The 13,907-nt window shown below is 51.4% G+C and overlaps 1 protein-coding gene and 2 long non-coding RNA genes across 6 annotated transcripts in view; 1 reads left to right on the top strand and 2 right to left on the bottom strand.

Annotated features, from left to right (window-relative positions):
• Nucleotides 1–1,536, bottom strand: part of FOXK2 (forkhead box K2) — a 64,151-nt gene extending 62,615 nt beyond the window's left edge. For all 3 annotated transcript variants that reach the window (XM_042916106.1, XM_042916107.1, XM_042916108.1), the window contains exon 1: nucleotides 1,124–1,536. In XM_042916106.1, the coding sequence (XP_042772040.1) occupies nucleotides 1,124–1,536 (413 nt within the window). The remainder of the gene's footprint in view (nucleotides 1–1,123) is intronic.
• A 1,467-nt stretch (nucleotides 1,537–3,003) lies between these two features.
• LOC122206692 lies at nucleotides 3,004–4,365 on the top strand. Its single transcript, XR_006196554.1, has 3 exons — nucleotides 3,004–3,265; nucleotides 3,356–3,677; nucleotides 3,778–4,365. It is a non-coding gene; the product is annotated as an uncharacterized LOC122206692 (long non-coding RNA).
• An 808-nt stretch (nucleotides 4,366–5,173) lies between these two features.
• On the bottom strand, nucleotides 5,174–12,410 carry LOC122206691. Of its 2 annotated transcripts, XR_006196553.1 has the most exons (5): nucleotides 12,242–12,410; nucleotides 11,542–11,679; nucleotides 11,108–11,192; nucleotides 9,297–9,440; nucleotides 5,174–5,491 (listed from the first exon to the last, which is right to left on the bottom strand). It is a non-coding gene; the product is annotated as an uncharacterized LOC122206691 (long non-coding RNA). The 2 variants fall into 2 exon arrangements; XR_006196552.1 differs by lacking the exon at nucleotides 12,242–12,410 and having other exon boundaries at nucleotides 11,542–11,752.
• Nucleotides 12,411–13,907: the final 1,497 nt, after the last annotated feature.

Here is a 13,907-nt window from a genome sequence, read left to right as displayed (position 1 = left end):
TCCCTCTCTCTCTGCACCGCCCCCCCTCTGCAGTCTGCCCCCCCCCTCAAAAAATAAACATTAAAAAAATAAAAAAAGACAGCTGTCAGGCCCTACCACTGGTTTCAGGCAGTCTGCAGTGTGCACACGCGCGTGCACACACGCACAGCCATCTCTGAAACACGCCCATCGGCTAAGCAACAGCACAGCACACACGGACCAAAGTCAAGGAAATCAGCGTCTCTAGCAACTGGAAGCAGTTAAAAATTCTCAGTTTGTGGACAAAGGCTCTATTTGCAACGATCTAGAAAGGAGCCCCTGAGGAATAATTAGCATTTCCTAGAGAGCAAGCTTGTTTTCCAAGCAAAGTAAATGATAACTTCATAAAACCAGAGAACCGACCTACGTCGTTTTGTAGCCAGGCTGACAACTCCCCACCAAGCTCACCTAACACCCCACGTGACCTTGTAATAGTTTCTAAATAATCAACTAACTTAAAAACAAAGTCATATTAAAAGTATCCAGTTTTCCCCAAATTTTAAGGCGCAGAGCACAGATTTAAAATGTATCGTGCTTGAAAAGTTTCCAATTTACCGGGTTACTAGTGGGGGGGGAGGGGGGGGCGGGGGCAAAGAGTCCTTGCAGCTCAAAACAGACTCCCGAAGTATGTCGCTACTGAAAACCTGCAGAACAAAAAGGAAGTATGAACGAGACGCCGCCGTAAGACGCAGATTTTAAGTTAAGAAAACACATGTTACACCAACTAGACTTGACCGTCGGTACCGAGAATTACCTGCACGTCGGCAACGAAAAACTCCCCAGAACGCACCAGGGACTCCCGAAAGGGGGCACCGGCCCACGTGCACCGCCGCCCGAGCCTCCGCTCTGGGAAGGTGAGGCCGGGGTCTCGGGCAGGGTGGCGGTCCGCTACCGCTCCGGGGGTCCGCGCTCGGGGGCAGGAGGCCGTGCGGGTGGGGGCGGGGGTGGGGGCGGGGTCGTGCGTGGTGGGTCGCGGCCCGGGTCCCGGCCGTGGGAGCGGGTCTGGGTCGAGATCTGGGCCCTCCCGGTGGACAGGACCGACAAGGCCAGGGGCGCCGGATCGGGGGTCCCGCCCCCCCCCCTCCCGCGCCCCCGGCCCACTCACACGCGCGGCAGCTGCAGCGGCGGCGCCCCGCGCCTCTGGAACACGCCGTCCACGAACACGCCGTTCTTGCCGAGGCAGCGCAGGTAGAAGTCGCCGCCGGTGTCGGGCCCGGGCTGCGCGGACGGCTCCGGGGCCGCCCCGCCATGGCCGCCGCCGCCCGGGGGCGTGAAGATCTCGAGGTGGCGCCGCGAGATGAAGCTCGAGTGGCCCATGCTCACGTCCACCGAGCCCTGCGACGAGTTGCGCCCGATGGTCACCGAGCGCTTCTTCATCAGGTACTCGAACTCGCGGCCCTCGAGGCGCGCCACGGCCCAGCCGCCCGGCGGGGACCCGCCGCCCGCGCCCCCGCCGCCCCCGGCCCCGCCGCCCGCGGGAGGCCCGCCCGCGCCCGGGAGCGCCGCGGCCGCCGCCATGGGCCTGCGAGGGCCCGGGCCGCCTTCCGCCGCCGCCGCCGCCGCCGCCACGGAGCTGAGGGCCGCGCGAGGCCGCCGGCCGGCGAGCGACGAGCGGCGGCGAGGGGCGGGACACGCGCGGCGCGCTGCGAGCCGGCGGGCGCCGCTGACTGGCGGCCGCGCCGGCCTATGGGGGCGGCGCACAGCAGTGGGGCTACCGGCGGCCAGCCAATCGCGAGGCACGCCGGCCGAGCGCCCCGCACGTCCGGCCGCGGCGCCCGGCGCAGGCGCGGCTCCCAGCGGCCTGGAAAACCCGGGGCAGAGCGTGGCTGGCGCGGAGTCGCGGGACAGCTCGGGCCCGGGTCGAGGTCCGCGCGGGCTGGGCGGCCGGGGGGGGGGGGGGGGGGGGGGGAGCGCGTGACGTCTGCCGCGAGGGGCTGCGGCTCGGGCTCCGGCCGCGGGGTGGGTGGGGCGCGCACGGCCCGCGCTGGCATCCCGGCTGGCAGAGCTGGGAACCGCCTCCACGGCTGGAGGTCCGCGGGAGACCACCGACGGCTAAGTCAGCTCTGGGGTGCTGGGACGCGCCGCGCGGGGGGCCGGGGGCGCACGGGGCCGGGGCTGGGGAGGCCGCAGGGGGGCGGAGGGGCGGGGGCACAGGGGGCTGGGGCCGGGTGACCAGGAGCGCGGGAGGTCGGACACCTGTGCCTGAGAAGGTGCTGGAAGTGCCCGCAGGAGACATTGGGACACCCCTCATTCCAGCGGAACTCTGACTTGTCTTGTGATCTGTGTCCGCAGTCTAGCTTGAACTTTTCGAGCTGTGAGTATGGCAGAATGTGCTAGACAGGGAAAAGGAAGTTTCATTAAATATTTATGTAGTGGTGGTCTTCAGGCAAGTGTGGAAATGTAAGTGGGGGAGCTTCTCATTTAGAAACAAAATACAGGGGTACCTGACTGGCTTGACCTCCGGGTTGTAAATTCCGATCCCATGTTCTGTGTAGAGATTACTTAAAAATAAAATCTTTTTGGGGGCCCCTGGGTGGCTAAGTCAGTTGAGCATCCCATTCTTGATTTTGGCTCAGGTTATGATCCCAGGGTCATGAGATACAGCCCCTCCTCCAGCTCTGTGCTCACAGCGCTGAGCCTTCCTGGGATTCCCTCTCTCTCTCTCTCTCTCTCTCTCTCTCTCTCTCTCTCTCAAATAAATAAACTTAAAAGCAAATAAACAAGGGGCGCCTGGGTGGTACAGTTTGTTGGGCGTCCAACTTTGGTTCTGGTCATGATCTCATGGCTTGTGAGTTTGAGCCCCTCATCAGGCTCTGTGCTGACAGCATGGAGCCTGCTTGGGATTCTGGGTCTTTCTCTCTCTCTCTCTCTGCCCATCCCCCAACTCATGCTCTGTCTCTCTTTCTCTCAAAAATAAATAAAACATTAAAAAAAAACATTAAAAATTAATAAAATCTTTTTAAAAATAAAAGCATAATAGTCGATTGAAAGAAAGGGCATATGATCAAGTATAACAAGTGTTTCCAAACCACTGATGACAGTGACTATGGACTGCGTTGTCTGCTCTTGTGTCCTGGAGCTTTGTCCCCTGCCTTGTGCTTAGAGCACACACTTCAGGGCATCACCCCTCTACTTGCCTTCCAGAAGTTTCACAGTAATCAACTTATTGATGGTGTTTGGAGTGTGTGTGTATGCTGCTAACTTCTACAAGGCTAACTGGAAGCTGCTCACATGTTATCAGCACCAGGTATCCATCATGCAGGGAACCCAGATTTGCAGATATAAAGAGGATGAGCCTGTAGCATTGCACTGACGTGTTTCAATTATACCCTTGCAGTGTAGACGCAAAGATAGGCAATGCCAAGCCCTGTACAAGTAGAAATGGTGAGAACCACATGGTTCTAGAAGAAAGCTCACCAAGTGCTGGGACAGTCGGAAAAGGCTCCAGATCAGAGACAGGGCTTGCACTGGGCTTTCCGCCCATCACAAATGCTTGGTAAGTGTCCACTGTATACAGGCACGAGCCAGAGTTTCGCAGACAGCAGTGAGCAAACCGGCAGCCGTGCCCCGTCGCCATGTGTGAAAGGAGAACCAAAAGGAAGTCAGCACGCAAGACCCCTCGTGACTGAGGGAAAAGCAGCACCAGAAGAGCTCGCAAGGTAGGTGGCCCGCTGCTCTTTGCATCAAGGAGCTAAAGGCAGAGGTATGGAAGACAGACACCCAGACCCGGCTTTTACAAAGATTTGTTCTTCCATTCAGAAGTGGACTGAGCATCTACAGTCTGCCAGACACAGGTGGAGAAAGAGAGCAGAGGCTTACGGAGGAACCGCCATCCCCACGTGATCATCACAGCACAGCCAAAGAGCAGCACGTTCCGTAAAGCAGAGGGGCCAAGAGACGAGCCAGAAGGCCGGAGGAGGAGGAGACCTCTGACCTGCAGGATCTGTACCAGGGACCACAGCAATCTCTGGGTGGAGAGCAAGGGCACAGCCCTGAGGAGGCAGAAGGGGGTGTCAGAGGCAGGAGAAGGCATTTCGGAAGGCCTGCTGCGCTGCTGGGCTCCTTGCTAAGGGAAATGGGAACCTCCAGGGCAGTTCAAGCAAGGAGTGATATGATCCAATTTAACTTAAAAAGATCAACCTTTTTGCTGTGGGACAAAATTGAAAACAGGGAGACCCATTTGTGTCTCTTGCAGTGAGTCAGGCTACGGTAAAGATAGCTGGACCCGTGGTCCTCAAACCTTTTGCACGGTGTCTAATAAACTAATTTTGTGAAAATTTATAAGCCCCCACATTTAAGATAATAGCAAAATTTTACATTATGTTAAAAAGTTAAATTTTTATTTTGAGAGAGAGCACGTGTGCGTGCACACGTGCAAGTGGGGGAGGGGGAGAGAGAGACTGAGCCACCCGGGCTCCCCAGAGACACTCTTAAACAGGCTCTGTGCTCACTGCAAAGGCCAGTGCAAGGCTCAATCCCAGGACCCTGGGATCATGACCTGGGCTGAGATCAAGAGTCGGATGTTCAACCAACTGAGCCACCCAGGCACTGCCCCCATTATGTCTAAATAATTGCAATGCATATAATTTCCCAGATAGAAATATTGACTTTTAAAATAGATCATGACATCATTCCTTAAATGTATGAAATGGATCCCGAATGCCATTTTGATTTGAAACCCACTAGCATATGTTTTTATAAACATACAAACAGTCTTCTGGGGTAACCAGAGTTTAATTAAATCCTTTACTCCTAAACTCATTTCCGTTCAAATTCTCCCACAAATTTTATCCTAAATAACAATGTTTATGCTTGAGTATTTATTGATGAACTTATGATTTACCCCTGGAGAGAGACACACACATATGTGCACATTAATTTGCAATTCCTGCAGATGTAAGCCTCATATTAAAACATTTCTCTTGGATTGAATTACTACGGCAGCCATTATTAACATATGGTTGGTGAAAGTAATATTAATATCTATATGCAGGTTTCGATTAAGACTAAAAAATTGAGTATATCGGAGGTTTGTCTCCTAATAGTATGTGGGCCTTTTTTCCTTGGACCTAGCTCATACATCCGGTGACGAGAACTGGAGTGGGGCAGGGTGCAGAACCAATATTATCACTCGTCATAAATGCATACACATAAGTGAACAAAACAAGAGGAAGTTTTATTACAGCAAAACCTAACACTGTTCTGGGAACCTCTTCTGGTTGCAGGTGCGACGGGAGAGCTGACCAGAGACTGCAGAGGCCTTGCAGGACTGGGAGGTGCTGGAACTTGGTGCAACCCAGGCAGCAGCTGAGACGCCAGAAGGGCCACGCCCCAGGAGTCAGGGCAGCACACGAGGAGTAAGGGACAAAGTTAAATTACCTGAAGTGAAGAGCTCATTGAATTTTCTGGACAACAGACAGGGCACAGCTGAAGAGAGGGTTTTTCAACTCAATGTTCCATCAGGAGAAAGCACCTGAAAACTCAGAAAAAAAAAATCAAAATGAGAAAAAGATAACAGAGAGCAATGTTAGAGATGTATGAACAGGATCGAATGGTCTGATGTACAACAGTCGAAAGTTGTACTTCCAGAAGGAAGGAGAAAGAAAATGGAGTAGAAATATTTGAAGGGAGAATGTGTAAGAATTTTACACAGCGGGGCGCCTGGTTAGCTCAGTCGGTTGAGTGTCCGACTCTTGATCTCATCTCAGGATGTGACCTCATGGTTTGTGAGATTGAGCCCTGCGTGAGGCTCCACGCTGGGAGTGGAGCCTGCTGGGGGTTCTCTCTCTGTCCCTTCTCTTCGCTTGTGCTCTCTCTCAAAATAAACAAAGAATTTTACAAATTGATAAGAATACACCAACCACAGATCCAAAAAGTTTGGTAAACCCCAAAGAGAACAAATTCAAAGAAAAACATGTGGAGGCATATCACAGTCCAGCTTCTGAAAACCAAAGATAAAAATAAATGTCCTAACAGGAGAGGCGCCTGGGTGGCTCAGTCAGTTAAACGCCTGACCTCGGCTCAGGTCATGATCTCACGGTTTGTGAGTTCAAGCCCCGTGTTGGGCTCTGTGCTGACAGCTCGGAGCCTAGAGCCTGCTTTGGATTCTGTGTCCCTCTCTCTCTCTCTGCCCCTTTCCCACTTATGCTCTGTCTCTGTCTCTCTCTCTCAAAAATAGACGTTAAAAAAAAAGTTCTAAAAGGAGACAAAATTGAAAAGACACATCACATTCAGGGAAACTAAATGAGAATGACTTATCACAAGCAGTGGTGCCAGAAGACAGAGACGGCATCTGCAAAATGCTGAATGTCAGACGGTCCTCCAGACCAGTATTCAATACCTAACAAAAATATCCTTCAAAAAGTAAAGACGTAATTAATTTTAACACACGTAAAAAAAGGTATTTTCAGATCAACAAAAGCTGAAGAATGTCACCAGAAGAGGCCTTCAGAAAAGTAATGACGTTTTTCAGGCCACAGGAAGGTGACGGCAGTGGAATCCCAGACCTGCACGAGGGCACGAAGACCTGGGCAGACGATGGAGTGGGTGACTGTAAAAACATTTAAAATAACTTCTTTAAAAAATTATGGAACAAATGCTTGAAGCAAATTTTAAAGTCGCACGTTCCGGGCTTTAGAGCAATGCTGTGCAATACAGTTTCTGATGCGTTCAGTCATGGTGCCTGCCCGGCACAGGAGCCGCCGCCCCGGGGGGAGCTCGTGGGCACTTCCAGTGTGGCTAGTGGAACTGAGGAGCTGAACTTTAAGGCTGCATTTGGTTATAATTAATGTATTGTATGTTTAAATAGCCACATGTGGCTAGTGGCTACCAGATCAGACAATGCAACCCACAGAAATAAAAAATACGATCACAAGAGAAGAAAAGATGAGGGAAGTCGGTGTTATTTCACTGTTTCGAGGTTCTTACCTGGTTAATCAAGTGGTGTATGATTCCAAAGTGAGCCGTGGTAAGTGAAGGGTACTTACTGTAATTTATAGCTCAACCACTAATAGAAGTATAAATCTATATATTATATATGGTATATAATACCTATAGGTAAAAAAATATAAGGAGATAAGATGGAATTTAAAAAATTCGTGAATAGTCCAATAGGCCAGGAAGAAGACAAAAAGCTCAGATGGGACAAATACAGAACAAGGTTGTGGCTTTAAACCCAACTGTGTCAGTTACTATATTAAATGTAAATGTGTGGAACAGTACAATTAGAAGCCAGAAACTTTAGACTGAGTAGAAAGGAAAAGAGAAAAACCACCCGACCTACGAGTTTACAAAACACTCTTGCAGCCTAAAGACGAAGACGAGCTGAAGGTACGAGGATGGATAAAGCAGTGTCACGCAAACACCTGGCACCAGACCAGCCGCCTCAGGTAAGGGCTGTCACAGGAGACTGGTCCACGGGGTCAACTGTGGGTTGACAGGGTCAACTCAGCAATAAAATGCAAGAATCCTAAGTGCATATCATCACAGTCTCCAGGACTCCTGGCTGGCTCAGTGGAGCGTGTGACTCTTGATCTCTGGGTTGTGGGTTCAGGCCCCACGTTGGGTGTAGAGATTGCTTAAAAAGATGAAATCCTTGGGGAGCCTGGGTGGCTCAGTCAGTTAAGTATCCAACTTTGGCTCTGGTCATGACCTCACAGTTCGTGAGTTCGAGGCCCGCATCGGGCTCTGTGCTGATAGCTCGGAGCCTGGAGCCTGCTTTGGATCCTGTGTCTCCCTCGCTCTCTGCCCCTCCGCCCTCACGCTCTGTCTCTCTCTCTCAAAAATAAACATTAATTTTTTTTTTAAAGGATGAAATCTTTAAAATAACAAACCTAACATCCAAAGGTTCAAAGCAAAAATTGACAGATCTGAAATGAGATAGAAAAGAACCTACAAATATAGTTCAAGATGTTAACAGTTGGCTATGCAGTTACCAGAACGAGCAGGCAGAAAAGTCTAGAAGGCAAAGAACAACGAGGCCTGGACCTTCCAGTGTTTATGTCAGGCAGGCCTGGCTGGAGAGAGTGTTGTCAGAACCCTGTGCTAGTTGACAAACCGCTTGTGCGGCGTTTTCTGCGTGCCAGGTACGGCTTTAAGGACTCTGTGGGTATTGACTCAGGCTGCCCTGTGATAGAGCTCTACTGGACAGACGCTCCAACGGCCTGTATCACACCCGGGCAGCGAGGGCACAGTGACCTGCCCACTCCAGGCCAGCCTATACTGCCCTACGCGGTAAGCAAAACTGAGGCTTCCTCTATATGCCACTCAGTAAAAAGGGTGCCAATTCTTAATGTTATCCCTGTGAATTTTTATAGTCTCTAAGAAACATAAATCGGAAGAAAATCCGCCACTGCCGCTGGTTTCATTTAACAAGATAATACAATGCGATTGCAAATCCTGTGGTCCTAAGAATGTCACCCCGTGCATCAGCATTTTCCCCTAAACTGAAACACCTTCAGAGGCTCGGCATTATGCACCAGGCGAAAGCCAGACCCAGCAACCTGTGTTTCCTGCAAACAGACGTTCTCCCTGTCCAGCTCCGGCCCAGATTTCCGTTTCCTCGCACTGCTCCCGGGTGGTGTGGGTGACCTGTGCCCACCCCAGCTGTCGGGCTCTGCCTACGGCTTGCCTGTGCCATACTCCCCTCCAAACAGCCCCCTTCCCCGCCTATTCCCGCCTCAGCCCTTGTTCATACGGCTCTCCCGCCGCAGCCAGGTACCCTCCTCCCCATCGATCCAATTCCCTCTTGACACAGTACAGTTGGCACTTGAACAACTCGAGGGGCAGGGTCGGGGCACCGACTCCCTTGACACCCCCAAAACTTTACTAATAGCCTGCTGTTGACGAGAAGCCTTACCGATAACATAAATAGTTGATTAACAATATGTTCCTTGTTCTATGTTTTATATACTGCATTCTTACCAAAGAAAAGGAAGCTAGAATAAAAACAAATGTTAGTCAAATCCTAAGAAAAACATTGATGGTAGTGTTCTTTTCGGAAAAAAAAATCCACCTGTAAGGGGACCTACGCGTTTCAAACCTATGTTGTCCAAGGGTCCACTGCGTTTCCTCATTGTGGCCATTCTGTGCGCACAGGCCGGGGGGGGGGGGGGGGGGGGGGGGGGGGGGGGGGGGGGGGGGGGGGGGGGGGGGGGGGCGGCCCAGGACTAACCTGTGTGTGTGTCACGCTTGTTTGACATTTAATAACTTCTAGCCTGATGATGTTTCTTGCTGCCTTCCTTTCATTGTTACTTAGTTTCTGTGCTGTTAGGTCTTACCTCCCCAGCTGCTGGGGCCTCCAGTTAACGCCTCTGAGTGTTTCAGTGCCAGTGGTAGATTGTCAGTATGTGTCCGTCTCGCGAAATCCTGTAACTGTGTTGACTCGGCTGCCCAGCGCTCATATTGCGTTCAACTCATCGTGGCTGTGGGTACACAGAGGAGACAAATATTCTAAATGTTCTTATTTTGGCCAAGCTTTCAAAGAAAATATAAGCTATACTCATGAAAATACAGCCCTGCTGATAAAACTGTAAATTTAAAAAGTATGGGGTGCCTGGGTGGCTCAGTCAGTTGAGCGTCGGACTTCAGCTCAGGTCATGATCTCACAGTCTGTGGGTTCGAGCCCCGCGTCGGGCTCTGTGCTGACAGCTCAGAGCCTGGAGCCCACTTCGAATTCTGTGTCTCCCCCTCTCTCTGCCCCTCCCCCGACTCATTCTCTCTCTCCCTCTCTCTCTCTCTCTAAAATGAATAAACATTAAAAAAATTAAAAAAATAAAAAGTATTATGGATGTAAATACTATATTAAGTAAATAATAAATTTCACAATTTCTGGTTTTCTTCTTTATAGAAACACAAATACTACAGTGTAAAAAACCATACATAAACCATCTGCTACCCAGCCTTCTGAGAAGAATGAGCTGTTCTGGTTGATTAAACGTCCTGGGCTCTGGGGCAGGAGGAGGCTGTCGGGGTGTCCCTCTGCCAACATCTCCATAGCACCAGGCGAGGAGTAGGCATTTTGTATATTTGTCACATCCCTGAAAGGAATTGAGGTCTACTTGATAAATCCAAATTGATATGATTATGAAGTTTCACACAGTTGTAAACAATCACAACCACCTGACATCAAAACCTTTCTGATGGTTTCAGGGGTCCCCCGCTGCCCGTGAGTATAACCACCAGTACCATTTGGTCAGTGTCGTGGTAGATACACAGAAGTACCTATCAGCATAGAGCTCACCCCAGTTGGTATAAGTAACTATATTGGTATATAGATCACTAAACAAAAGCAACAGATTCTTGAATATTGATTTGCTGAACTTGTGCCCTGTTTGATCTATAGAGTATCATCCCAATCAAAACCTCATCTGGTTTTTCTTATAAAAGTTGACAAGATGATGTTTTTTAATTTTATTTTTCATTTTTTAAAATGTACATCCAAAGTAGTTAGCATATAGTGAAACAATGATTTCAGGAGTAGATTCCTTAATGCCCCTTGCCCATTTAGCCCATCCCCCCCCCCCCACAACAAGATGATTTTTTTTATGTTTATTTTTGAGAGAGACAGCACGAGTGGGGGAGGGGCAGAGACAGAGAGACACAGAATCCGAAGCAGGCTCCAGGCTCCGAGCTGTCGGCACACGGCCCGACGCGGGGCTCGAACCCACAAACTATCAGATCGTGACCTGAGCCGAAGCTGGACACTCAACCGCCTGAGCCCACCCCCCGCAGTGCCCCTGAAGAGAATTTAAAAGAACTCCTGAACCTCCATAATCTAAAAAAACCCCTAAATTTCTAAAAATAGGCAAGAGACTGGAGCACTGCCTCACAGAGAAGATACACACGCGGCAGCAAGCAGGCGAACAGTGTGCAGCGTCATTAGTCACCAGGCAAGTGCAACCCGAAACCGCAGAATGGCTACCATTAGTCACGACCCACCTTCCCAAGTGCAGAGGACACGTGAAGCAGGTAGAAGTCACACACTGGGGGGGGTACGGAGTGGGGCCACCACTTTGGGAAACAGAGTGGCAGTTTCTTGTATGCAGTTACACGCACACGCACGCACACGCACGCACCCACACGCGCTTACCACGTGGTCCAGCCCGTCCACCTTCGGAACTCACCCAAGAAGGCCTATGCCTGCGGAGTGGCTCGTACGACAGTGTCCACAGCAGCTTTGTTCATAAAAATCAAAAGCAGAAACAACCCAAGTGCCGTCAGCAAGGAAGCGAAGAGACAAATCCCGTGCATCCAGGCGCTAGAGGGGCCGCGGGGAGGCAGAGCCGCCTCCTGGGCTCAAGTCCCCCCGCCCCGGGGAGGGGGGCCGCGCCGGCTCTCACACGTGCCTTCTGGGCTTCCTCCCAAGCATTTCGCTGAAAGTGCTTTGAGTTGCTACCAAAAGACACTTAGAACCTAGCAGAGTTTCAGGTGTTCGTGCCCTCTGACCCCGTAACTGCAGGTCTGGAACCGGCAGAGCAGCGCACGGGCCTCTATTCCTGCCCCGCGTGAAGACGGAAAGCTTACCCGACTTCAGCGTACACCAGCAGTGGCCAGTTGAGTGTCCACTCAGAAAGGAGCAAAGGGCGCATCCGCTGAGGTGCAGCGACAGGAGAGGTGGGTGCCGAGTGCGGTGCGTGTGGGGAGGACAGGCTGGCTCACCACCTGGTAACCGAGAAAGGTCCGAACAACATCCACCAACCGCCCACAGGAGCTGCTCCCATTTCCCAGGCCTCGGTCCTTTTCCATTACAAAAATAGTAAGTATGTCTTCCTTTGTAATCTCAGTTTAAGATTAATTAAGTTTGGAAAACATTATTGGATCGCTTAAGAGGTAAAAATTCGTGGGACACCTGGGTGGCTCGGTCAGTTAAGCATCAGACTCTTGATTTTGGCTCAGGTCATGATCCCATAGTTCGTGGGTTTGAGCCCCGAGTCAGGCTCAGTGCTGACAGTGTGGAGCCCACGTGGGATTCTTCCTCTCCCTCTCCCTCTGCCCCTCCCCTCCCTCGTTCTTTCTCTCTGTCTCTCTCTCAAAAATAAACATTAAAAAAGGTAAAATTTGGTAAAATGTTTTAAATCCCATCTGATTTTAGAAAAGGGTGAGTTTTATAGATGAATAATATACCTTCTTAATTGAATTTCATTCTAAACAAATGAGAGCGGCAGAGATAAATCTTAAAATACCAGTTTTTAAAAGAAAATACCAAGAAAATAATTAAATTTACTGATATTAACTGGACCCGAAAGCGTGTGTTTCTAAGACCTCCTTCATCAAAACCTCTTTTCAGCAGACATCCCTCAGGAGCTCTGGAGATGGGGAGACACGTGTTCCGACCCCAGGTACTCCAGGGGCAGGAAGGGGGTCAGTGGGTGTGTCCGGATGTGCAGGCTGCATGCGTGTCATAGAAGCCATCACATAGGCAGCTACGTGTATTTAGCTGCTGGGTTAAGGCAATGCTCCCAGACAGGAAGCCCTCAGAAGGTGACCAGGGGTGGCCAGGCCCTACACCAGCTTCCGATGTTCTCAACCACGTTCATCTGAGTTCAAGAAGAAAAGAGAAGATGGCCTGGGTGAGGGTGGGCATGAAACCATGAGCCATGTGGCCCTCCTAGTGACCGGTGTCCCATGGCTGGCCACACACAGACCAGCTGCCCTTAGCATCAGGGTCCAGCTATGTCTCCTCCTCCAGGCGACCTTTCTGAATCTCCGTGACAACGTTGGTGTCCCCAAAGGCACCCATGGAAAACATGCAAAACGTAGACTGTAGGACAGACATGAACTCAACAGCGGAAGGCAGGTTCTGAACAGAGGGGCCTCTGCTGCATCAACTCAGCCATCCCGGAGCTCCCCGTGGCCTCTCGGCATCCTGGACGTTGCTGGTCCTCCCATCTACTGACAGGAGGGGCCTCCGGGCTGGCTTTGCCTCCTGCGCTACCGCACCCAGGCACTTGTTCATTCGCACGTCACTCAGCAGGCTGGGCCCTGTGCCGGATGCCAAGGGCCCACTGAGAGCAGAGGGGACGTGGGCTGCCTTTGTCAGGCCAACGGGGGCAGGAGGCCTAGATGCAAGGCATCAGCACACCTCATCTGGAGCAGCAGCCCAAGTTCCCTCACCCACAGCCAGCCCCTTCCCCGAGACCCTCCCCACACGCATGCCCAGCCACCCCCACGCAGGAGCCTGCTCCCATCAGCCACCCTGACACCTGCCACACAGTGACAACTGTTCCTTCATTGGAGCCGCCTCATTCCCAGCTCACAGAGGGACAATCAGTGTGCACATGCATTCTCCTTTTTTAGGAGACCTTAAAAGGTTACTTATTCTGAGAGAGTGGGGGAGGGACAGAGAGAGAGAGCGAGAGAGAGAGAGAGAGAGGGAGAATCCCAAGCAGGCTCCATGCTCAGCACAGCGCCCAAGCAGGGCTTGGTCCCAAGACAGGGAGATCACTACCTGAGCCACCCAGGCGTGCTGTGCACATGCGTTCTCCTGTGGGACTCAGCCCAGGTGGATTTCCTGATTGTCCTCAGCACTTGCCTGATGCAGAGTAAGTTTGAGAAAGTGACATAATGAGTAAACAGTAACTCCAGTTGGTTGCCGCTCGTTGGCCCATGCAGAAGCCTTCCTGAGCTCAGGAGGGTCGGGATGAAACCCCGCCTCATCCTGGAGGCCCTTGATCTGGGGGTGGGACGTGGGCGAGAACAGGTGCATGAGAGCAAGGCTGTGCTTTGAGGCCTCCTGATGGTAAACATCAAAGCTGTCCTGGGGCATGCGGCCTGGACCCGATGGCCTGTCTAAGTATCTAGCTAACAGAAATAATCCAAAAGCTTTCTCTTTGAAGTCCATTTCAATTCAACAATATCTGTGGAAAGCTACACCCATAGGAGACACTGCT

Source organism: Panthera leo, chromosome E1 (assembly GCF_018350215.1).
Source record: "Panthera leo isolate Ple1 chromosome E1, P.leo_Ple1_pat1.1, whole genome shotgun sequence".
Classification (NCBI taxonomy): Eukaryota; Metazoa; Chordata; class Mammalia; order Carnivora; family Felidae; genus Panthera; species Panthera leo.
This window is presented reverse-complemented; position numbering and strand designations above follow the sequence as displayed.